The sequence below is a fragment of the Seriola lalandi genome, unplaced genomic scaffold (genome assembly GCF_002814215.2).
Source record: "Seriola lalandi dorsalis isolate HSWRI2012SDOR001 ecotype SW California unplaced genomic scaffold, Sedor1 jcf7180002054285, whole genome shotgun sequence".
Classification (NCBI taxonomy): domain Eukaryota; kingdom Metazoa; phylum Chordata; class Actinopteri; order Carangiformes; family Carangidae; genus Seriola; species Seriola lalandi.
In genome coordinates, this window is record NW_019524838.1 from 970,847 (window position 1) to 997,016 (window position 26,170).

A 26,170-nucleotide genomic window follows, 5' to 3' on the forward strand; every position below is an offset into this window, starting at 1 on the left:
CTAATCTTAACATTGAAGAGGCGGGGACAAGAGACTATTTGATGTTTTTGAAAAAAAAAAAAAAAAAAAAAAATTTACTGATTATCCAAATAGAATTTTATGTTGAACAATTTAATCAACCAATCATTGCAGCTGTGTAGTAATCGTGGTGTATAAAAACACAGTTAAACAAATGACCACAGACAACAACCACTGAGGGAAATTTATCACAAGATGAATCAGTGACGCAATGATAAAATGTGTAGTTTCATATCGACACCCTCTTAAAATAATGGCCTAAGTCATTTTTTCAGGTTTTTCAGGAAACACAAAAAACTCAACAAAAGAGTCACACTTTTGACATAGGCCATTATACAACCGGGGGTATAATTGCATGTTCCCCTCAACTGAGGATTCAGGCGATTTTACCAGAGGTGGCCAGCATCATGAGGGGGTGATTTAGGCAAAAAAAACATTTTTGTCAAAACATGACTTAGGCCATTATTTTAGGAAGGTGACGATATAATACACATTCTACCTGTTTTTATGTGCATGATTTATTGTCCTTGTATTTGACATGGCATAAATGGCTGCGCAGTAGATGAAACTACCCTCAGATTCTGTGCAGCTTGTACTGTTGCAGGTTGATTTTTATTTTTTTTTTTTAAATACTCTTTCAATCTACCAAAGACCTCATTGTGCCCCTTCCTCATCCTACTATCCCTCTTTCCCTCCTTTTCTTCATGCAGTTTTTTTCTTTCACCTCTACAGTAGGGTTTCTCTAATGGAAAGACCGGGACAAATACACATGTCACATCAGTTCATGGAGATCCCAATTGTTTTTAGCCAGTGTGCACCTCAGAGGTCTATGGGTTGCCTTCGTTTCTCAGCATGGCTTTGTATACCCAAATGCAACCCCACATCATTTCACACAACTCATGCACACCATGCTGCACATGCACTCACATTTATGGACTCATATTTTGTACATCTCCATTTCTCTGTATACATTCTCACACACAGCACTGTTTTCTATCTGAATGTCACCACATGTCATTCAGTCCAAACCGGACCATCAACAAACAGTACAATATGGCTCACCAGGAGGCCCCTTACAGACCTGTTTCATAATTTGGGCTGCTCTGTCCATTGTATCGGCCTCCTTTGATAAATTTACCTCCAACTGATACAATGCGTCAGTCTTTTTGTTAGAGGAAGACAATTGCTCGTACAGTGAAGGTCCAGGGCTTTAATGAAGTGCTAAAGCACACACATTGGCTGCAGGGCAGAAAGGTCGTTTTTTGCTCTTAACATTAGATGACAGCTAACGGAGCAGACAACACTGTGAAGAGATGGAGACTAAAGTTTATATGGTGATATCATTATTTTATTGTTCAGTGCTTTATGTGGAAGTCAGCAAAGCGTAAAATGAATTTCTTCAAAACTGAATTCAGAATAGCCATTGATGAGTCACAGTGAGAGACTAACTGAAGAAAACAATGACTTGTGGTCTGAATAGGTTGTGAGTGTTAGACCAGAAATGTGCAGCAGGAGCTTGACCTTCCCAGCATAAGGCTCAACCGCCATGTTATCTCCAGACCTAAAAAAAAACAAAAAAACATAAATGGTCATATATGGGGGACGAGTAGCATTATTTTCAAAATCAAAACTTTAAAGATATATATTTTTTCCTTAATTTGAAAGGACTTATTTGTCGTAATTTATTCTAAGTAAAGCAAAGACTCTATTCAGGACTCACCCAGTATCCACCTGGATTGACCATTTCTTCCCTCTCAGTCTTTTCTCACTCCCCTCTTACTGCAGTTAGCGCTGTTTTGCTCTTTATTTTAAAGTTTAACTGTACATCAGGGCTAGTAGATGCCCAAGACCCAAGCTACACTTATTAAATAAAAACACTCACAGCAACTTCCATTAAAGTCTTCAAAGAAACCCGTAGTGCATTTACCTTGCACGTTTCCTTTTGAAAACCAAATCATGTGGATTACAAGCGCAGCTATTGTTGGCAAAGCATTTAACCTGGACAGCCTGAAAATGTTTGACTGAAAACTTATCCTTTACTGAAGTATGATTTTGAATTTGGGGACTTGATACCAGATGAGAAAAATTATCTGTGTTTTCCCTTTAATAGCAGTATTGAATGATTTTTATGCTAAACTGTTGAGGGACAGGTTGGGGGGGCCTCATGATGTTGGGACAGATGGCATTTAGCTCTGGCTGTGCTGAGCTCAGTGGGACCCGAAGCTTAAGAGGTTAGGCCTGTCAAAACCACTCTGTTCATTCACTGCCTAACAAAGTGTGGACTGTCAGCCTGTTCCGTTTAATAAACTTAAGATTTTTCTTTTGTCAACGCCTGAGCAACACTTTGCAACTCGATGACCTGAATATCCCAATATGCATCCAGGCTCAATGGAAAAGATGGCACCTCTGGCGAAAGATTTTCCAAAATGTGTGGACATATGTCTGGTTTGGTCAGTTAAATTCCAATAGCTGATGGTGTTTTGTTAATTAAACATAATAAGGGTCTAGAGGCTTTTTCAGCAAGATGTGTGCACCGCCATGATGAGTTTGTGGACATATTACATGTCAAATTATTTGTTTTTTAAAACCCAGCATGAAATCACTGTGTAAAAATGAGGATGAAAGGCTGTTCAATATCATGCGTATCTCATATTTTTGATACACCACTTCAACAGTTCTCAGCATAAATATGACATTAATGTTTTGCCATTTTAGCCTTTATTATATAGTTTACAGTGCAGATGTAGGCAGGATACATTGGGTGAGAAGGGGGATGAAATGGAACAAAGGTTGAAATGTCGAATCGTATTGTATGAGTCACTAGGGCACCAAGATGCCCCATATTCTGTATTTTTCTGCAACTTTGAATCAAGTTCACAAAATGTAAAATTATTCAAAGCATCATACTTCACCACAAGAGGGAGACATACTGTAACATGCGGAGATTCTTCACCCTACTGTGCATTGCCCACACAGGACTACACTGTAAATCTGCGCTCAAAAGGCCTGAACCACAGCAGAGACTATGTTGGTCAGAATATCCTCAGCTGCCATGTGGTCTTGGAGAACTGTCAAGTAAATATGTTTAATTTTGTCATTTCGTCCTTCTCTCTCCCCCCCATCTCTCAATTTGTTTCAGTGCTTGTTGGGGTCAAAGGCTGAAGGCTGGTGAGTAGTGACCTGAGTGAGAGGCCGGGGTGACATCTGACCTCTAACTGGGTGTGCGGCTGACCCTAGAGGATACAGCTCAACAATGGGAGGCACGTGCCTTGGCCTTGTCACCATGGTAACACAAGACCTTTAGGAACGGTGGGGGTGGGGGGGGCAGGGTCAAAGCTTGGTCTTTATCCTGATCTGTGTTAACCATCTGCTGCCAATTGACTCTTATAGATATAACACATACCCACCACAGAACAGTGTGTATGTGTGTGTGTGTGTGTGTGTGTGTTCGTGTGTGTGTGTGTGTGTGTGTGTGTGTGTGTAAGACACACAGCATGAGTGAGGAATCTCTGGGCTGACTGGGTAATCTCTGCAGGCAACTGTGATGGTGCTTTATATTCTCACAATCACCTGGAGAGATTCTGCAGTTTGTCTAACATGCCTTAAACAAAACATAACATAAACCCTTAAACTGTGTATTTATCTCATCTCCATTTTCTGTATCACAAACTATACAAATTTTTCATCTGGATGTTTTCTGCAACATGTTAGGAGGAGACCCAGTTGTTTACCAAAGGTTGGCTCAAAACGGTCTGCCTACCTGAAACAATGATCAAAGAGGATTTCACACTATGGGTTAAGGTAATGATCACTGCACAAGAGAAGAAATGTTGCCATGTGACAGTTTTGCTTAATCTTTCTATGCCTGAGTGTTACAAGTCAAAACAGTTAGTGATTGGTTAAAAGAAGAAAAGGGGAAGATTATTGAATTACAGTCCTGAATAAGGGCCAACAGGTGCAGTCCACCTGGAAGAAAACGTGTTTCACACTTTATACTTTGCCTCTTTGATGCTGTGCAAGCTGCACACTCACTACCACCCTGATCCTGCAACCATCCTGCCACCCCCCACCACTCAGCAAACATTTTTTATATATATATATATATATGTGTGTACACACGAAAATGTTACTCACCAGATTCGGTGTAATGTAATATTTGGCACATAGGCATTTTGTTCCTCATTAGCACTACCAATCCTCCTGTCTCTTGCCTGAGTCCTTTCTCCACTCTTACCCCTCCTCCACCTCTGATTTTCCTACCTCATCCCCTTCTCCTTGTGTTCTGCTGTGTTTTGGTGAAATCTCAGCTGGCAACTGTGAGTCGTTCACTAGCTGCTCTCACAATGGCCTCTGGGATTATGCTAAACACAGCGCCTCGGCTGCTCTCCCCATCGACCAGCGTCAGCGACGCCCTTTGGAGCACACAGGAAAGAGATGGAGGGCTCTCAATGAAGATGTCACTGCAATTACACAAGCGCATTTCACAGACACCCTCTCTGTCTGCTCTTCCTCCTCTCGTATCCCCCTTCCCCACTTTTTAAAATTTCTTTTCGACAGTCTTTTGAAGTGCAGCCTCATCTCTTGCAGCTCTTTCATAATGCATGCCCATTTTGAATTTGCATGAATTCACTTTCCAGATGCTTCTGCTGCCATCTTGACTTACAATGATGTGTACTGTACAGTACTGGCTATTGTATCATGGTAGTATGAAAAGAATAATAATGGCTTTTTATGAGTTTGAGTTATTTTTGCATCATTCCTCTCACCTTTAGGAGATATTGCAGAGGGACCGAAATGTTCTATAACCTATTCGGCGTTTATTGCCCCTGCAGTGATGTTGGGGTGAAGAAGAGCTTTCTGATGTGGATGATACTGCATCAGGAACTGATTGGCTGATGCTCAATAGCCAACAGTACCTGATGCATTGCCTTCAGCATCGAAAGAAACGTCAAAGTACTGGCTCTGAAAAATGTGCTTCGCTAGTGTATTAAGTATACAAGTTTTAAATTTGTATTTTTGATTCTAGGGCTGTTGAACAGTAATAATAAATAGATTCTCATCAATCACTTTACACACTTGCAACATGGTTACTGAATGTGTGTGTGTATGTGTGCATGAATGTTAGTCACCATTGTGACCTGGGGGATTAGGTCATAATGATCATAGAGATGTTGTGAAACTCAAAGCAGCACTAAAGTTAAGCTACAGTCCAATCTATCACTCTGACATTTAAAAGTATGTTCATGCTATCTGGTGTCTTATGTTCCTCCCTTGTTCACTTAAGTCCCAATGGGACACCAGGGTCATTTGAGGTCATATGTAAGTGCGTTTTTCTTTCTTAAAGTATTTCTGCAGAGATGTCCAGTTGTACTGTATCAGTTAGACCGGTGCGTTTGTGACATCAATGTGAGAAGGATCATATGCTTTGACTTCAGTAAAACTGGTGCGGAGACTTTCTCACACCTAGAGATGCACCCAGGAGACACACCCACCTCAGCCTCGCCTTGATTTGCAGGCATGGCTGTCTCATTTGGTTCCACAGAGAAATAGGACCAAGGGGAACATTCGCTCATCATCTCTTTGATTAGTCTTGGATAAAATCCTCTATTAATCTCTAAAAACGGTTTCAAAATGTCTTTGATTCATCAACTGCTTTATCTAAATGTTTCTGCCTTTATTGTTCATCTGTTGAATAGCTTGCCAAGTAAAATAAACTTTTAGTGAAGAGTCACGCCTTTTGCACACTTATTTTGTCGGTTACCCATGTTTGTACGGTTATTTACTTGCATATTCTATAGTTTATTCCTATGCCATATTTTGTATTGATTCATTAAGTCATCATGTGAACAGACATGAATATCACTACAGTGCAGGACCAGAACTCGGCCCTCAAATTCCCAGTTGTAATGTGTTTAACCTGGTAAACTCATTCTGATTACACAGAATTAAATACTGACATTTAAGATTAAACACTGAATTTGAATCTTGGAAGAGAAGATTCTACTTTTTGCCAAGAAAAGTTTGAGTTTGACTCTGCACCTACAGGATATAGCACCATGCAGAATCTATCTGCAATCCTCTGTCATCCACACCCTGTGAGGAAAGGTCAGCAATAAAGGAGGTGGTGCCAAGTCCATGTCTATCCACTCATATCAGCAAGCTGTTGGCACATGTACATGAGTACACACACACAAACACAATCACTTGCTGTCTCTTCACCCATGGGAAATCCAGGAAGCCATGCCAATTCCAGCAGATGTTCCTGAAGCGCAGGCATCTTGTAAACACCATGAAATGTATTAGAAGCTAATGTAGTGGTTGCTGACGGAGGTCTTCAACACGAGTTGATTTTACCACCTGCTGCACACACATAATGTACATGTACATATATTATATAGACAGGCACCGGAAGTCTCTCACAGCTTGATGGGGTCAACATGTTACAACCCCAAAAGTTGTAGAGGCATATTGATGAATAGAAATAGAAATAAAAGAATTAAAAGAGGGTGAAAACCTACGAAAATAAGGGCAATATCACTCCAAACTCCTTACACTGTGCTACAATAAGGACATTTTATTAGAGCATAACTCAATAATCTATTATTTGTTATTAAATCAATATTTTCATGGTTAAAGTTTCACAAAACGTGAGACCAAAGTAAAGATACAGTTAACTTTTTACTTTGGCTTTTTAGGCTGATGAAAGTATTTTTCCCATGAATAAAATGCAGCAGTAGAATCAGTTTAAATTCTCTATGATATTCTGATAAGATTTTTTTTTTCTTAATGATGATATCTTTTTTCAATCATCAGTCTATAGAGGGAGCCACTGTAGTCTGCTGGTCGCTCACTGAGCCCCAGTGAGAGACAAACCCGGAGCTCAACCTGCCCGGTACACCGCCCCCAGCATGTCATAGAGTACGAACCGCATGTTCATCACAAGTGCTGCTTGCACTCCGGCAACCGTCTAACATCCACTGCACCGTCTGCAGGATTTAAAAAAAAAAAAAAAAAAGAAAAAAGGGCAGCTTGCTTCGCGCGCACAAACACACACACACACACACACACTCGGATCTGCAAGGGAACATATACCGGTGGGGGACCTTTTTCTTCTTCAGCAGGCGCCAGGGGAGCTGGAGATCCGCAGGTAATTGCAGGTACGTCGCAAGGGCAGCACAGGATGTCAAAGCTCCTCCACACAGCGCTGTGATCAGATAACAGTGAAAACAATATTCAGAAGAGCTTGAAACAAGTGAGGACGAAAAAAAAAAAAAATGCAGTAGCACTTGTCTCTGATATCGTTCGACTGTTTCAGGGAATTGTCCGGTAACAAGTGTCAAACGAGGCTGGGATGAACGGATCTGAATCACATTACATTTGATTGGACAGCTTGTTAGGTTAGACATGTGTTGTGCAAATACAGACTTTTAATCAACACGAGCTCTGCATGGCTGATTAACTCGTTCATTTTCCCTGACACTGACTGACACTCGGGGACGTGTTTACGCACGATCTTTTACGCGTAATACGCACTAAATCCTTTTGGAGAAAAACAGCAGAAAAACACTTGAGTGAAGTCGCAGATTTAGCTGGGGCGGTGCCAACATAAACATCACGCCAGCAGCGGGAGACGTTGGGACTCGTTAAGCAATGCCATCAGTGATGTAATAACTGGTATTAAAACTTGTAGGCTTGTCAAGCTAAAAAAAAAAAACGCTCTATCCAGTTAGTTCCTCTGCATCTCGTTACAGTGTTCCTCCGACGTTTGGCCGACATGCTGGGGATCTGCGTGTGTCTGTGTGCGGTTTTCACGCATGTCCTCTCTCAGGAGGCTGAGGAGCCCGTCTCCTACACAGTAAGTCAGCGATTTCTACCTGATGGTGTTTTTGTTTTGTTTTTTTGTCTGTGTGCGTTTAACACATGTTCGTCGATTTTGAGATGCTGTATACTTTCATTTGCTGAGGGTTCATGTTTTTCCTCATAATATGATGTTAAACACAGAGGGCACTAAAATGTGTATCATTTCATGGTCATTATCTGTCCTTCTCAGTGCACAGAAGGCTACGAGTATGACAGAGTCAGAGAGCAGTGTAGAGGTGAGAAATGACAAATTGACTCAAATGTTAAGCATGGATTATTACCCCTTTGTGCAGCTTTTCATGCTTAATGAGTATAATTCTGCCATTCATTTTCATCTGTTTTCACCTAAGCTTAATGTTATTTGTTTAAATGATACAGGAGCACAGAAAATGCCACATCTAATGCCTTTCTTTCCTCCCTGCGTCAGACATTGACGAGTGTGCTCTGCTATCTGATGCCTGCAAAGGAGGGATGCAGTGTATCAACCACTTTGGTGGATACCTCTGCCTCCCCAAGAGTGCCGTCATCTATATTAGTAAGGAGGGCGAGCAGGTGCCGCTGCCGGAACCCGTGCCTCACGTCCCTCCTGTCCTGCCAAGCCAGCCTCAGCCCCCACCTGTGTTTTCTGGCGGCCCCAGAGGCCCTCTGCCCAGCTGGACCGTCCGCTGTTCACCCGGATTCACTGCAGATGAGCAGAACGTCTGCAGAGGTGAGATCAGCTGCCCGGGCTTAAAGCTGTGAGATGATACGAAGTACCATCAAAGTACCTTGAAAAACTAGCCTTTCATTTCTCTTACTGCTTCACGCCAACACAGACAGTTCCTCTTATCTCAGCAAGTGGTGCCGACAAGCTCCTCAGGAGAGAAATCGGACTCTGTCAGCAGGAGCAGAGGTGGGACCACAAAATATGATCTACAAGTGCATGGATGGCAGCCACACTCTCTTCATTAAAAGATATATTTCAAAAATCTTCCACAATACTAAAGATTAGACTTTTGGCCTTCACGAAACAGATTACACCTCAAACATGTGGTTGCAGATTGGAGTTCCACTGCACTCATTCTGCAGTGCACTGTATACTGGCACAATTCAGTGCTGATAGTGAGAAGTGTTTTTAAACTCCTTAATATCAGTAGTGTGCTTTTGTTGCACTTGGTGCTGCTGCCCGGAGGAATGTGTCTGAATGTGCAGAACTACGTAGGTATTTGATAATTACTCGCTAATGACTTTAGAGCCTCAATAAGCAGCACTCCAGAGGTGAACTGTTCATCCATCTGTCTGACAGTCATCAACAGCTAAACCATGCATAGCTGCCAGATGTGTTGCAAGCTTCTCGCTTTTTCTCTCTGTGATGTCATGTTTTCTAAACTCTTTGGTAGCTCGCAGCGTGATGTTTTTGGCCGGAGATCATCTTCTGAAAATATAAGGAAAAAAAAAAAAAAAAAAAAAGTTCTTGTTTTGGGTTTTCAGGTCCTCTGCCTCGGGGGCAAATGAAGAAGATTTTATAACATTGTGTCAAGCTCCGTGCTCACAAATAGCCTTTAGACCTACAGTAAATATTCCCTGGGCCTTGACAAGCTTGTGATTTTGGTAGCTGCGCAGCACTATGTGGGTGTGATCCTGTGTTTGAGCGAGACTCTTTGATCCTCTCAAATGGGGAGTGGTTTAAAGATTCATTCTTTGTCTCACTAACGCACACACACACACACACACACACACAATGGTGGCCAGATGTTCATAGCTGCACCTGAGGGACAGACATCACTCGCTCATAACCTCTTATTTATTTTAGCTAGTGTGTGAGAGATCAGGGAAGGTAGATGTGGAGATTTAGAATGAGCTCTATAAATGTAATGTGAGGGAAAGTGCATTACCATACAGTACATGTGTTCAGTGGTTAGGGGGCATGTGGTGAGGCTTGCGGTCGCAGAGCTCCGGTGAAAGTAACAAATTTGATTTTACACCTGGGGCGAAGATATGTGTGATGTGTTTTATGTGTTTCTCTGAATTGGAACCCAATTAGGTTTTATTAGAGTGTAAAACATGGCAGCATATCAGCTAAAGTAACCACATAAGCGAGCTGGCGTGGGTATAATACTTAGTCATTCACTGGTGTGCTGTTCCAGTGCATGGGCTAAACAAAGATAGGCTGTTGCTGTCAGTGTTGTTGCTTTGAAAGGACTGGAGCTTTAACTGGAGGGCATCCTGTGCCGTAACATGGGTGTATATTTCTGTTGGTGGAGTGATATAATCTTTGTTTACATCAGTCTCTAGTTTCTCTGTCATTACCTTTAACTTGCTACAATGTGCCAATTGTTCTTGGACGCAGAATTGTCGTCGCTTTTCTTTTTTTCTTTTTGTTCCACAGTGGCTGTTTTGTACAGCTACGTATCTTGCTAGCGGAGGAATTCCCATTAACTTTCAATGGGGGGAAACCTCAGTGTATCAAATAGCGCTTACATCAGGCTCCTTTTCCTGCTAACTCACCACTCTGTGGAGGAAACCCAGGGTGCAGAGTCAGGTAGGGGAAAGGGGAAGATGAAAGGCTGACACTGACCAAATAACCGCAGAAGTGCCGGAGCACTGACCAAGCCAGGTTGTACCAACGTCATGGGTTGTTCTGCTGCTGAGCCACTTTGGTGATTTACTGCTGAGTGTGTGGCAGTAATAGTAGAGAGATCAGCTCAATGCTCGGCAAAAAACGGAGCCAATTTTCCAAAGCACAACTTAAGTTGTTGAAAAAACGTTTCTAAAACAAAATAGCTTCTCTTAAGTGCACTATTCTTTATGCTGATTAAAAGTGAAACAAACCACAAATTACATAATACACATCACTCTGGTATTTTTCCTTTTAAATGTAGCTTTAATATTCGTTCCCATGTGCATAACTATGGCAAATGGGTAATAAAGCCTTTGGCCCCGAGTGTGAACCCGAGCCTAAGTGTGTGTTGTTGTAGTGACACATAGGGGAAGCTGGCTCCTTACTCGAGCCCGGCCACACAGAGAAACTATGAACCTTTACTGTAAGTGTGACAGCTTAATGATGCCCCTGCATTTCCATGACCCCCCCACCCCCACCCCCACCCTCCAAACGTACACACACATACTTACTGTGTAAAGCGCCAGGAAATGCCTACAAGTGGCTTGTTGTACTCATGTGTACGCGTATTCTCTCACTCTTATTTTCATCAGAGGTGAGATCACTTCCTCTCAAATGAAGGTTGTTCATCAAAAGTAGTCGAATCATTCATTAAATCTGATGAAAAGTGGGGAGCAGTTGTTTTATGATTCTCATTTTGCAGTTGAACACTGTTTGAGAGCAATGAAATACTAACTTAACTGTGCTCTCAGTGGCTTCAGGCATGTAACATTGGTCAAAGAGAATGATAAATATCATGTTTTACACTGTGGGTTTGGTTGTTCTCCTCACAAGTCTTGAGTTTACATACTTTAGCTTCTGCCTATTTATTTTTCATCTCTAAATTAGACACTCATGCGCTGCAGTATGGGACATGAAAGGACATGCCACTCCTGTTTACCTGTCTGGTTTCCTGAGGTCATGCACCACCTACGTGCCTGACTAATTTCAGCTACGTCTGGACGCTCTTCACCTGCAGTTGCTGGAAATCTTTCCTAAGTATGTTCTATTAAGGCCGTTAAGCCCTCTGTGACAGAGAACTTGTGTACTTTTCCGAACAAGGCCGAGTGAATGCAATAACATTTTTCCATGCAGATGCAATGCACTTGGGAGGAATATCTCTGGAATGTCAGTGGTGGTTGTTTTTTCCGTTTGTTCCCATCTTTTGTGATGGTAGGAATTACTCACCACCTTGACAGATAAGCATCGGATCGATCTGCGAGGAGCAGGAATGCAGAGAGCAGAACGAGCACAGAGAGAGAGACAGAGAGAGAGAGGGAGAGAGCCCGGCGGTTGCAAAGCACAACATGACGCTGCCAGCGGGCTTCATGATTTGACCTTTACAGTTTAAACTTTACAGCTCCACTTGTTGTTGTCTCATCCTGACATTTGCATTTGAAGAAACAAGCCCCAGAGACCAGTCTTTGGTGTTCCACAGTCAAGGATACACAGAAAGCGACAACAGTTTTTTCAGGAAATTCCTTCAGATGTTATCCTGCTCATGTTTGTTTCTCCTAAACATCCATCAGAGATAAGCAACACGGATTTAGAAATCTGCGCCGAAGACTTCAACGCTGAGGTGAACACGATACAGAATATACAGGATGTTAAATTAAAACATTCTGCAGTGATTTTGTTGCTCGAGGGAGAGGAAGTAGGATCAAACAGAAAGCCTCTGCCTAATGAAAACTGACCCACTTTATTTAGGGCGACTTAAACAAGACACCTGAGGCACACCTTTGTGCACGTTGAAACCTCCTATTACCAGCTAAGCTCTTTTCTCCCACCTGTTCTCAGACTGATGTGTCTTATATGCGACCGTCCTGGTGCCTTGTGATTTTACTGTCCAGCTCATTGCACCTGTTACACTGCAGCCTCAGCTGTAACAACCACTGTTTCATCTGTGAGCCTGTGAAGTGTACATGTCGTCCAGGGAAGGCAGCGTTGGTCAGTGTGGCAGCTCACCACTTTGGTCCAGACTGAGATATTTCAACAACAGTTTGTTGTTGAAATACAGTATTTGGATGGATTGCCATGAAATTCTTTGATATTCAGAAGGGATTTGAACAATGTTGGCGATTCTCCAACATTTCATATGAATTTATTTCAAAAAATGTTCTCACATTTTTGTTTTGCTGCAGAACTATTGGTATTTCCAACAGGTTAATTAATAATTTGTATTTAGTGTTTATTTAGTTAGATCCAGCCGCATGCTAATATGCTAAACTTGAGAAGTTGAATGTTAGCATGCTGACATTAGCATTTAGTTCAATGCATCACTGTGCCTACTGTAACTACAGCCCTGCTGTAGACTTTTGTTATTATACAGCTTTTTGTTTTGTTAGGTTGATCTATTTAATTTCTTTCTAAACTTACTATATATAACTTATTAAAACCGGGTTCAGATGTTACAGATGTTGTCCACCAGAGAGCACTGACAAGCTTATTTTTTAACTGTAAAATATCAGTATCTTGGTCAAAATGTTTTAAATGACCAAATTTAGTAGTTCCTTGTCAAACACTTTTGGTTATGTTTTGTGTGTATATTTTTTTTTAAAAGTAACATCGACCAATACACCATTACATTTATCAGCTTCTGCCTCAGACATCCTGTATTGGTCATGTTTCAGTCAGTAACTAGTGAATCAACATTGCTGAGATTTCTGGCTTTCAAAACTCACTTTCCATTTGTAAACTGTGCCAGAACCCTGTGGATGTCGCAACTCCTCAGTTACTGATAAAAAAAAAAAAAAAAACAAGAATCAAATTCTTTAATTCTTTAATTACTGGATGTATTTTGACATCTGCATCTCTATGGCAACATGTCTTCAATCTTTTGATTTTAGTAACCAAGAAAATCAAGAGTAAAACAACTACAATTGAAACAACTTTAGCAATAACAGCTTGTGAGAAAACCAACACATTACATGAGAAATCTTAAAATCATTTCGAGAGAGTGACTTCTAGCACTCCTGCCCCTCTTTTGGCCTTTGCAGTCTTGCTGTACAGTATGCTGTTATTGCTTGTGGTTTGCTGGCTGGCTCCTTTCCGCCATCGTCGATGTGATGGCAGAGAGAAGCAAGAGGGAAGCAGCTTTGTCGTGCCTCCTCTGTGAAAGTGCTTAATGTTGTTGTTAGTATTCTCCCAGAGGTCGGTGCCTGTCCAACGACCAGCTGCTTCCTCCTCTGATGTGCTTACACGTGTTGATCTTTCCGTTTACCTCATGATGGAAAGGGACACAGGGCTGCTATAAATCACTATTGCGCTCAGCTGGGTGACACACATGCGAGCGCAGAATTCGTGTTTCTCACCCTCTTTCTCTTTCTCCTGATTCTTGTTATGGCAGTGATATTTTGAGCATATTTTCAGCGTCCGTGTTTACAGGCTTCATTCCTTCCATGCCACAAATTTTCTATGAAGGCTGTAAATGTCTACAGCCTGACTATCAACAGGTCGGATGGGCAGAGTGATTGATCTTCTTCACGTTGAATAGCAGGAGAGTTGCTCCGCACTTCTTTTTTTGTAGACTTTTTCAGAGTAACAGGAAGGATTATTATCTGTCGGGAATGTAGCTGGCACACTGGACGGATTTTCAAGAACGTCAAGACTCTGCCCGACCTTTAGAAGAGTGTGGAACAAACTCACAAATCAGTTAGTAAGTGTCAACATGACTAAAACTCCTGTTCCTCCTGAACAATGAGAGCGATGAGAGGGGAATCTTGGGAGTGGTGCGAATAGCCGGCACATGGAAATATTTCATGTCCTAATACGGATGGAAATACACTGAATATAAAGTTTGAGTGTCTTGAATTCTTTGATTTCTTATCTGCTTTGTGTTTGGACTTGCATTGAAAGGGAAACACTACCGCTCCCATTTGACCTGAGGTCGTGTTCAAGCCAATGATAGCTGCATTTCACATTTCAGTATTATACACAAATGAAACAACATGCAGTGCAGTGTTTGCCAGGAGGGGTGATATTAAGGTGATGAGGTTAAGCAAAAACCAAACGCTCAGGGGTTGGTGTATGACATGCTGATAAATTTGACGCTGTGAAATTTTATGGGCTATTAACATTGCACATCTTGCCCCCTGCTTTCCCAAAGATTGAATTATCCAATAATCAGAGGGAAACAGAGATGCTGTCCAACAGCAGGATGGCTCCAACTGTTCTTTGGAACAGCTCCTGCTTTCCATTGCAGCGGTTCAGTGAAAACAAGACTAAATGCTCTCAAGTGATAATTACAACAGGCCCTATCATGTCAGTATAAATCTGGAGCAAATAACACATTGTTCTGAATTCAAGCCAAACAATTTTTCGTCCCCGTTTTGGACAAACATGTTTTTTTTTTTTTTTCATTCATATGCACGCACCAACACACATAATGCACGCATATCAAACACGCATCTGTTCACAGTGTATCACACCATTCAATAAAAGGTCGATATGAGCTCTGCAAAAAAAGGCCATTTATTGTTCGAGCACCTCAAACGGGACCTCTGATGCACGCACACATCCCACTCATCCAAACACACACACTCACATTCTTTGAGCTGCCGCCATCCCCGTTACTCCCCCAGCTCCCGCAAGGCATTTAGTATTAATCTCCCTGAAAAGCAAGGAGTTTTTAACTCTGACATCACATATGCACACACGGTTGTAAATCTAACTTCAAATCTTAAAGAGCCCTTTTTTTTTTTGTTTAAAAAATAAAAGCCCCCACCCTTTCTCCTCACTCTTCCCGCCCACATCTTCCACTCTTCTGCTGGACAGCCTTATCTTTCCCTGTGACGTTACAGCAGGCTTGCTCTTAGCGGAAACTTGTAAGTTGTGTTAAATAAATATTGGGGGAAAAAAAAAAACTGACCTTAGAGAACAGTCACTTTCCTCACATGCAACACATCATCACGTTTGATGGTTTGTTGCAGTAAAAATCTGTTTTCCTGTGTAAACTGTATGAACTGTACTGCATGTGAACTAAGAGCCAGCTAGTGTGTGATGCCCTCCCAACATGCACACGCACACACACGCACATTTGTACACAGGCACACACTTTTGTGTAACTTTGCATTGGCAGCCTCTTAAAGGTTTAGCGACAAAGTAACAGTTACCACAAGATATTCCCGTGAATGAACCTTTGGATTGCATTCAGCACATATGCTTTTATTTAGAGCTCTCCGAGCACTCTTGAAGGGAGTGAGGATGACTCGGGCTTTTCTGTACACATAAACTTCTTGGGAAGCGTCACTGCATAGAAACAATTTACAGTCGTGTGCAGTTGCTTCTTTCTCTTAACAGTTAGTGGTTTCTACACCTTATGTAGGAGAGTGTTGGAACATGATCCAGCTGCAGATGTCTGCCCTGCACCTTGTGTAATGATTCACGCAGTCTCCCAGGTAGTCAGGACCACTCTGCCCAACTGTGGCATAAATGTTATCGAACTCATGAGAGGTAATTCAAACTCATTCAAGGTCCACCTGATTTCATTCCGGTTGGCAACAATGGCCTAAAAAGAGGGCAAATGCCGCTATAAGGAGCTGATCCGTAGCCCAAGTCTTGAAGCCATGTGTGGACTGCCTTTGGCTCTGATTTTTGTCCTGAATTTATTCCGAACAAAGTCAAGTGTGCCAGCTGCAATCTGTCAGATTCTGCTGCCTGTCTGAGCTGGCACTAATCCTGTCCAAGAACATAAAAGCTTAAATCAATGGATTGTCCACTGTGACCTTCCTGTCTCCATCAGGAAGATCTGTTATAACTGTGGTGATCTCCAGACGTTTTATTGCCACTGTCAGGTAAAAATGTGAGTGTGTCCACTATTTTGATTTATGATCAAATAACTGCAAACATATGACATTCCCATCAGCTTGTGTGCAGTGCTAATTAGCAAATGTTAACATGCTAACATGCTAAACTAAGGTGGTAAACAATGCAAACATTCACAAAAGCGCCAAATTTAGATTTCTGTCACGAAAAAACCTTAACGCTTCACTGGCGTCATAGTTTTGTTGTCTGTTTCTTGGCACAGTGACAGCATCATCAGACAGGACTTTCTTTTATCAGGAGTCTCAGACTTATGTTGTCTGAATCCACTGCCAGAAGGCAGGGCATTTCCAGTCTCAATGAATCACCAAATACCTCCAGGAAGTAGGTGTGGCTGTGATTCACAGGGGCTTCACCCCGACTTCTTACTGTTACTGTCTCCTGTCTAACTATTTGTTGACATCCATTCAGATATTTTAATACAGGATTTCACATGCAAGATTTGTACTGTCACCCAGACAGATGCAACCTGGTAAACCTACTCAGATCTCTTTTTAGATGCACTTGCTTATCCGTGTTCGTACATGCCACATGGGGAAATGTATTGTTCACATCCAGGTTAGGTAGATCTCTTCACTGAAGAGGCCGGATCCGGATGCTGCCGGTCCACCACCACCAGTGTCAGAAACTCTCTAATGCACCAAGGCTTTTTTTTTTTTAAAGGCAATGTTGTGAAGCTTTCGGGCTGTTGCAAGTAGGTCAGTACCCCACAATGTGATACTGATGCAATCCAAGCATTTGGTTTCTCACTGACACTTGGTGCTGGTTGCGGATGCACTTTCCCACATAACTCTCAAGCCACATCAGAGCATAGATTCTCTGGGACAACGCTGCTTTTATCTTTGTCCTTTACAAAGAGGGTCAGTGAGCAACAAGCCTTGTCTCAGCATTCCTCCCTTTATGTAATTCGCACCTGTTGTCTCTCAGGTGCACTTTTAGATAAGCCCTGGTTTTGTCCCTAATGTACTGAGCTCGTCTTATCACTGTGCCCCCGTAGAGTTGAGAACACTGTGGCCGTCTTCCCTTTCCTTTCTTTAAGGTTTGAAGACAACTCACCGTCTGTCCAACTTTAGTTTCATGGGCTTTTCCACAGCAAATCAAGCCAATTTCTCACTGGCACTAGTCCCACTGGATGGTGGAAGCTGTGGGATTGACACATAGGGCATCATCACATGAATTATTTCCAAGGGAATATCAGTTAAAGATATCTGCAGCTATCTTGCAGCAGCAAGTTGGGCTTTCTTGTACTCATTTTAATATTTTGATTACATATTACATATTTGTTACATATTTGATCTTGGTGTGTTTTAATAGGGGCTACATAGTTATGTTATTATCTCAGGTGCATTGAATTTAAATCCTGCAGTAGGGATAATACCAGCATGTGTGTCAAGTCAGCACAGTCAGCAGAGGACAGACTGCAGCTTTATGTTTTCCAGTCTCTTTCCAGTCAGGTTCTTCTGATTATTGTTAGGCTGCACACGTGTCAAATCACAATGCAGTAGTAGTAACCCCTCCTTTCCTCTGTGTGTGTGTGTGTGTGTGTGTGTGTGTGTGTGTGTGTGTGTGTGTGTGTGTGTGTGTGTGTGTGTGTGTGTTTGTGCGTGTGTGTGTGTTTGTGCGTGTGGTATTGAGGATGACTGCCTGTCATGCTGTTAAACTGATGCCCACTGGCTGTCTGCATATGATGGGTTGTGTCAGACCACCCACGAGGACTGCTGGTGGGCCCACAGAGATGAGAGTATACAGTATGGGCGGTTTTGTAGTGTGTGTGTGTGTGTGTGTGTGAGTGTTGGGAGTGTGTGTGTGTGTGGGGGGGGGGGCATAGAAGTTCAGAAAAAAAAAAATGAAGTGAAGGGGTTATAGTAAGAAATGCCGTTTTTAAAAGGCTGTGGTTCCAAATAAACCAAAATGGAGAACCTGTTTGTAGGAGAATCTTTCCACTGATGTGTCATGTATTTAAGCCCAAACTAGGGAAAAAAGGGGGAACATTTTTTTTTTTTTTAGGTTTAACCAGTTATTTAAACATTGCCAGAAACTCTTACACTGCTGATTGTATGTATGGAACAATTTATCTCAAACATTCTGGTCCTAACTTTAAAATCTGAGTAGTTAATCATGTTTTATGAATTCATGTTTATCATAAAATCACCGTCAGTGATAACTCTGCAGGTTTACAGTATAGTAAAGTATAGTAATTTTACACTGCAGTAAAAATGGTTTGAACTGATTTGGGAAACGTAGCATCTTTCTGGCAGGAGCTTTGTGTTTTTAAGCTTCTTATACTAACATCAAACTACTCCTTATCGTGTTATATAACTTACTAATGATGGGTGAGAGATGGAAAAGTGAATGTGTTTGGATCTGTGTGCTTTGTGGCCTGATGGATGTCTGTTGAGAGAGAGAGAGGTGTTATGGTCGAAAGCACATGACTTATCAGTTGAGCTCTTTCTCCCTCTTTTTTGTACACACACACACACGCACACACACACGCACACACACACATGCGCACACACACACACACACACACACACACACACACACACACACACACACACACACACACTAACACAAACTTCCCCCTTCAAAAAGCCTGTCCTGTTAGTAGAAGATATGATCTGTGTTTTTCCCTTCACCCGGAGCTGCTGAATAAAAGCCTTCTTTATTTAATCGCCTGCTCTCTGTGTGAACATGTGCGCGTATGCCCACGTGTGTGATGTGATGGTCTCAGTGATCACAGATTTTTCTGTCGGTGGTAAACAGTTCACACATCACAGATCACAGAGTGCATACAGTCCGGACATGTTGCTTTGCTTTGTCTGCCATACGTTCCTTCATACAGCAGGCATTAAGTTCGCGTAGCTTCATCTGAGCATTTTTGTGTTTATTGCAGACATAGATGAATGTGCGATGGGTAGACACACTTGCGGCCCTGAACAGACATGCTACAACACCAGAGGCTCCTACACCTGCCAGTGTCCTCCGGGCTACCAGAGGAGCGGAGACCACTGTGTAGGTGAGTCATTATCATTCGCAGATGCAAAACACACTCTTTCTGAAAATGAGCTGCTTTAAAGAATTTGCCGTTTGCGATGTGTCTTGCTGCCCATATCTCCATGACTCAACCTGTACGTACATATGTGTTTGTGTTTTCCGGCAGACAGGGACGAGTGTGCCCTGACCCACTACTGCATGCACAGATGTGTGAACACCCAGGGCTCGTACTACTGCGAGTGCAACGCAGGTCACAAGTTGGCCAGCAACAACCACAGCTGTGTTGGTAAGTCGCCGAAAGCCATGTGTACTCATGTGTGAGTGTGTGTTTGTGTGTTCAGCATCGAATTATAAAAACATTTTTGCTTTAGTGCTTTGTTATTCGGAGGCAGGCTATCAGACATTTCGTGTTGGAGCAGATATCCACCAAATCTACCCAGTTGCCAGGCTGACTTTTTAAATATTTTTGCATACCTGTTGCAACATGCATGCTCAATGCAAAATGCAAGTGTGTATAATAATGATAATTACCTTTATTTATATTTCACTCTCTAAAAACTGTGTTTACAGAATACTTTACTGGAAATACAAGTAGAGCAAAACCACACATCAGGCCAACAGAGAATTAAATGTGTACAGCACATGATGAAACATTATAAGTAAACAAAAGAGCATTAACAAGTGCAGTTCATAAAAATGCATGAAATAAAAGTGACTTATTAAGTACAGTTATAATCAGGTAGATGAAAAGGAGAGAGGTGTTAATACGTGGCTCAGGTTTAGCTTAGCAAAGTCTGGTGTTAACACTCAGTGTGTTTCTCTCATCCCCCAGTTTTCTCAGGATGCAGATATTTTGAGGTCAGGAATGGCTTTAACAAAACAAATGGTGCACAAGCTGTTGCTTTGAATGCCTGGAGGCGCAGAGCTATCATGCGATTGACCATGCAACCTGAACCCACACAGCAAATCTCCCGCTGAAGTCAAAGGAAGTTATTGAAAAGGTTGTGCTGCGATAGAGAGCTGCTTTATCTCTGAAACATATTTAGAAATCTATCAAAACCCATGACTGGTTCCCAGCTATGCTGAAACATGTGTATGTGGTTTGTGCTGAATGTGCGCATATTGTGTGTGTGTGTGTGTCCTTCTGCTTCCTATTGACCTGTAGTGTGGTACAGCTTCCCTAAGGGAAATAAATAAAGCCAGTCATGATCCTCATTATATCCGTATATGTAAAACAACTGCTTTTGTTCCAGATGTGAATGAGTGTGATGTGCAGAGTCCCTGTCAGCACCACTGCTATAACCTGATTGGCTCCTTCCTCTGCCAGTGTGACCAGGGCTACGAGCTGGCACAAGACATGGTCTCCTGCCAAGGTGAACACACACACACACACACACACACACACACACACACATAAATATGTACATAAAGATGCATATTTACGCCTATCACATTTCCATTTTCAACGTGCACTGCCCTATACTCATTCTCTATGTGTGTGTGTGTGTGTGTGTGCGTGTGCGTGCATGTGTGTGTGTGTGGGTGGGTTTGCGTGCATATTTTCTGTACAGATATTGATGAATGCAGTTTCTCCAGCTACATGTGTCAGTTCCAGTGTATTAACAGCCCAGGAAGTTACTCCTGTGAGTGTCCAGAGGGATATCAGCTCCAGGGAAACAGGTTGTGTCAAGGTACTGCAGTCCTCTTTTTTTCCTCCCCCTTTTCCTTCTATCAATCTTTACTTTTTTAATGTCTTCTAAGTTTATTTATTTATCTATCTTACCCTCCTCTCTGTTTTCACACACAACAAAGTTCCCAAGCGAGTCCTCTTCTCTCCCTCCCTTCCTGCTCTCCCTGAACTCTTTGAAGATAATTGTTAAAGGAAACTTGATCATTCCTGCTATCGTCCACTATTCTACCTCTCAAGCAGGAATGAAACCCGCTCTCAACCAGTACTGTCATGGAAAGAATGCAGAGGTTAGGCAACACAAACACAGCAACGCTGTGTTGCCCTGCTAAGCCACCTCTGTGAATTTATATGCATGATGTTGGTTTCTTGAAGTGGTTTTATTTGAAGCTCCGGCGTTCTCCCAGAGGGTGAGCTGTTATTTTTTCCTCTCCCCCTCGGTCAGGTGCAGGCTTAATAGGGGTAGCTATGAATCCGGCCTTTTGTGTCAGGGGGACCTTTTGGTGATGAATCCGGGTTGCTGTGCCAGAAATAGCCCTGTGGTTTGGGGCATGTTTGATGGGGCTATTTTCATGGTGCTGCAGGGAAAGAGCTGCAGTTCGGCCTGTGTGGGGTTGCATCAGGGGCTTCCCTCTTGTGTTTCCTTGCATCTTCCAAGCTGCTGGAAGTGCAGCTACAACCCTAAAATACCATTCCCAAATTGTACATGTTCTGAACTTTCACTGTGTTTTCACAGCTCAGTTTCATGAAGCGTGTAGAGTTTGTGTGTGTTTTGGAAGTGGAGGACACTAGCATTGTCATCCAGCTATTTTTGACTATTCAATACTTTTCTCTCTCTCTCTCTCTCTCTCTCTCTCTCTCTCTCTCTCTGTCTCTCTCTCTCTCTCTCTCTCTCTCTTTGTCACTCTGCCAATCACCAGACATAAATGAATGTGAGACGGGGACCCATAACTGCCAAGATGATGAAATGTGTTGGAACTATTATGGAGGCTTCCGCTGCTATCCCAGAAACCCCTGCGAGGCGCCTTATGCCAAAACCTCTGAAAAGTCAGTAAACATCATCCAGTTTTTTTTTTTTTTGTTTCACTATCATCAATTCATTTTACTGAGATTGTGATAATTGTTGTGTGTTGTGTGCAGTCGCTGTATCTGCCGCTCTCAGGCTGAGTGCCAGGGTCTCCCACCATCAATTGTCTACAAATACATGAGCATCCAGGCAGACCGGACTGTGCCAGCGGACATCTTCCAGATTCAGGCAACCAACATCTACGCCAACACACACAACACCTTCAGGATCAAAGCTGGAAATGAGGGAGGAGAATTTTTCCTGCGGGTAAGAGTCAGTGGGAATTTTTGTCTGGCATGAATCAGTTAATTAAATGCTAAACTGCTGGTGTCATGATGCTCTCAAAATTTGTAGTATCAACCTAAATCCATTTAATTACTCACATTTTGACACTGTTATCGCCCTGACTTCACCTCATACAATTACCCTACCTGATATACAGTATATATAACATATGGCACCTGTAACACAGTAGTTACAGTTATACTGTGTTCTCCCCATTTCCTAGATATTATCTGGCACTCTGAGCAAACAAGACTCAGAGTCAATAGCCATGCCAGCACATAGGCAGTGAGCCAAAGGCTAATGTCAAAATGCTAACAAACTCACCATCACAATGCTAACATGTTGTTATTTAGCAAGTATAAAGTGTTCAGCATCTTAGTTTAGCTTGTTAGCATGCACATGTACAGCTGAGGTTGATGGGAATGTCAGTTGCTCACAAACCAAACAAATTAAAGGTTTGACCTGTTGATGGCACTAGTTAGTTACTACAGTTCATCCTGAAGGCAACATGAATGTGTGTACCAATTTAAATGGCAATCTAAGTAACTAAAAGCAAAAAAAGTGCGACCAAACTCAGTAGGATTCATCTTCTGGGGACCATAAATGTCTGAATGTACAAAAAAATGTCATGACAATCCGTCCGATAGTTGTAGACATATTTTAGTCTGGACCAAAGTGATGGACCGGCTGCCCAACACACTGACATTGCCATCCATAGAGTTGTGCCGCTAGCATGGCTAAAAACAACAGAAACAAATCTGATAATGTAAACTATGTATGTCAATGTTAAAATTGTGTCAAAAAAGATACATGTTAAATCTGTATTCACGTGCTCACACATGAACTGATCAAGGTTTTCTTTTTTTTTCTTTTTCTTTTTTTTTTTTGCAGCGTTCCAGCAATGTTAGTGCCATGCTAGTGCTAACCAAGCCTCTGTCAGGCCCTAAGGAGTACATTGTGGACCTGGAGATGATCACTCACCATCTGACCATGAACTACCGCTCCAGCTCACTGCTGCGGCTCACCATCATAGTCGGGCCCTACGCTTTCTGAGCACCGCAATTCCCAGCAGCCCACATACTGGTTCAGCAAACATAGCAGTGTAGCACAGCAGATACCTTTATCAGCATAAAATACTGTACATTTTCATACAATACATGCATACAACATATAACATATAACATAGGCTGTCCCAGACTCATACAGCCGCACAGCAGTTCCAATAGGCTTGCTCAAGACAAAACAGTCCATGCTGTAACCACGTGACCACTGGGCATCTTTTTCTCTCAAGGTGCTGGGAATCATTGTGATAAAAGGCTCAAGTGTCCTAAAGTATCAGGCACTGTGTTTCAGCAACTGCACTTAAAAACTAAAACACTTTTCATCTTTAAGTTGAAACATTTTGGACTTTAAGTGCCTGAGGTGGACATAAGAAAGATGCTGTATGCAGCATTTTCACCTGCAGTGGTTGTTTGCTATTTCCACACTAAAAACAATTGGGAACAGAGCAGTGGCACATAGGAAAAGAGGCCTAGTGGACACACATCTTTACTGTGATCAATCTTTGATGCGACTGTACTTACATTTATCACTTTGTCCAAATAAGAACCGCTTGCAATAACCAGTTTGTGCATCAGTGAAGCACTCTGTTGTAAGAAAGAGAGGAAAAATCATATTTTCTATATTAATGTACATGACAAATATCCAGTATGAGCATCTTTTGATATTTAAAAAGTAATTTGTAAATCACAGCTTTTGTTGATACTTGTTTTAGGGGTTAGTACTGCTGCGCCACGCTATTCGTGCAAGTTTCTGTATAATTTTACTCATGAGTAATAATTTCCAGAGAAGTGCAGAACAGTTCAGAAGTCTAAAGGGAGGGAATTTGCCTGTGAGTTGAGAGAGTGCTAAACTTTGTATGACAACAGGCTTCATGCTCGTAGACTGTACTCACAGGAGTTAAGTCGTGTACATACCTAGGTAACAAATCTGTGTGTGTGTGTGTGTGTGTGTGTGTGTGTGTGTGTGTGTGTGTGTGTGTGTGCGTGCGCGCGCTTCTGCCTGGCTTTGTTTTTGTATGCAAGCGATTGAAAGTGTGAAACACAGAGGGAGAGAAAGGGAAAGAGTGAGAAAGAGCTTGTTCTCTGCCCCGGGTTCAGTGGATGTGGTTGAGCTGTTTATGCGTTTCTTTGATGCCATCCTAACAGCCCATGGTCACAGAGGCAATAACAGAGATTTTTGAACTCGACAAACACGCACAGGAAATGACGGCTTTCATAACACGCCTCGGCCAACTGACCGCTCATTGGTGCCACAGTGATTCTCCAGAGGAACATCTGGGCTTTCTAATGTTGGTCCCAGTCAAGAAGTCACACTGGCACCAGGCTGGCTTGCGTGATAAAGATAATTACAGTGCTTTGCCAAGTAGCTGGTTCATGTGTGAAACAGGGGATTATTAAAGTGTTAATACAATGCCACCACACTTTTGGCAGAATGAGAAATCTTTCACTACCTGCTTTGCCTTTCATGACTCCATGTGTCTGCTTTGGCTTATTGCTGAAACACTGTACACTGTAGACACACTGCACTGAAAACCACATTGAAAACCAACATGTTGTCACCACTCTGTAAGTGTAGAAAGTTATCCATCCTTGCCTAAAAGTCTTTCATGTGGTTTCAGCAGTGATCATGCCATAGTGCCTTAGAGGTATAAACTCAAAAAATGTAACACTAATCAGTCATGCTGTCAAGACTGTTAATCATTGAAATGCCTTAATGTTTTTCTCTTCTATTTAAAATATATTTTGTCATATGTATCTTATATTGATTGTACTCTGAAGAGCAGAAGTTATATTGAATATGTTGAATAAAATATGATGGATAAATGGGGCTAGGTGATTGTTTCTTACAGCCAAAAGAGCAGAGAAACTGTGGAAATGTGTGAAAACTGATCATAAGAAATGCTGTTCTGCACTGTGCCTGTACCAAAGTGAACAAGATCTGACTTCACATACAGTGTAATGGAAAATGCAGTGGCTGTGTGAAACGCTCCACTGCTCTTCTCATGCTTTTGGGAAAACGTGAGGATGATTTCATCTGAATGTAACAATGATAAATTCAGTGAACATGATGCTCTAGCCATCATATCTATCTTATTTAAAGGGATCCAGAGGGGATATAGTAATATAGTATGTTCAGTCAATGTGTGCTGAGGGACAAATGTGAAGCCTGTACACACATACATACACACATACACACAACATATTTAGATCTGAAATTGGTTGGGAGTGGTTTTATGGTAAGTTGTTACTCAATCATTCTGCTGTCTAGAGCTTTAGTCAGAGCAGCGCTGGGACGTGTAAGATGATACATGATGTGTCATTGTTCCCCTAACCCCATCTTCAGCTCCCCGCTCATTGGAGCCGTGTTTTTGCTGTCCATGCATGATTCAACCCCCAGGAGAAAACATTGCTCACCCACTTTTTCTGTGACGCAACCATGTGCTGAACTTCTTAAAAAGAGCAACATTTCCAGGTTCTTGTTCTTGATTAATATTCCACTCAGGGTAACGCTGAACATAATTAATTTTATCTCCCTGCATATAGCTAGACATACCATTAATCACTGTTAGATTTATTAAATAGATCAAAGCCCAAGTTACTGGCTGAAGATCACAGAAAAGAAAAAGAAATCGCGAAAGTTCAGTAAGTTGGATGTTTGTTACCCTCTGTCATCTCCTTGCTACAGTATCCCAGTGATGCAATAATATAATCTAAACTTGTTTGAGGTCAGATTTTTGTGT

At 42.0% G+C, this 26,170-nt stretch overlaps 1 protein-coding gene across 2 annotated transcripts; it reads left to right on the forward strand.

The window, feature by feature from the left end:
- The first annotated feature begins 6,919 nt into the window (after positions 1 to 6,919).
- On the forward strand, positions 6,920 to 25,253 carry efemp1 (EGF-like fibulin extracellular matrix protein 1). 2 transcript variants are annotated; one of them, XM_023405780.2, is made up of 11 exons: positions 6,920 to 7,175; positions 7,770 to 7,873; positions 8,069 to 8,114; positions 8,306 to 8,587; positions 19,230 to 19,352; positions 19,497 to 19,616; positions 20,584 to 20,703; positions 20,902 to 21,021; positions 21,938 to 22,064; positions 22,158 to 22,350; positions 23,260 to 25,253. In XM_023405780.2, the coding sequence occupies exons 2-11, from the start codon at positions 7,793 to 7,795 to the stop codon at positions 23,419 to 23,421; spliced, it is 1,374 nt and encodes a 457-aa protein (XP_023261548.1). In that variant the 5' UTR covers positions 6,920 to 7,175; positions 7,770 to 7,792; the 3' UTR covers positions 23,422 to 25,253. The 2 variants fall into 2 exon arrangements, with proteins under 2 accessions (XP_023261548.1, XP_087029983.1); XM_087173857.1 differs by having other exon boundaries at positions 7,022 to 7,165.
- Positions 25,254 to 26,170: the final 917 nt, after the last annotated feature.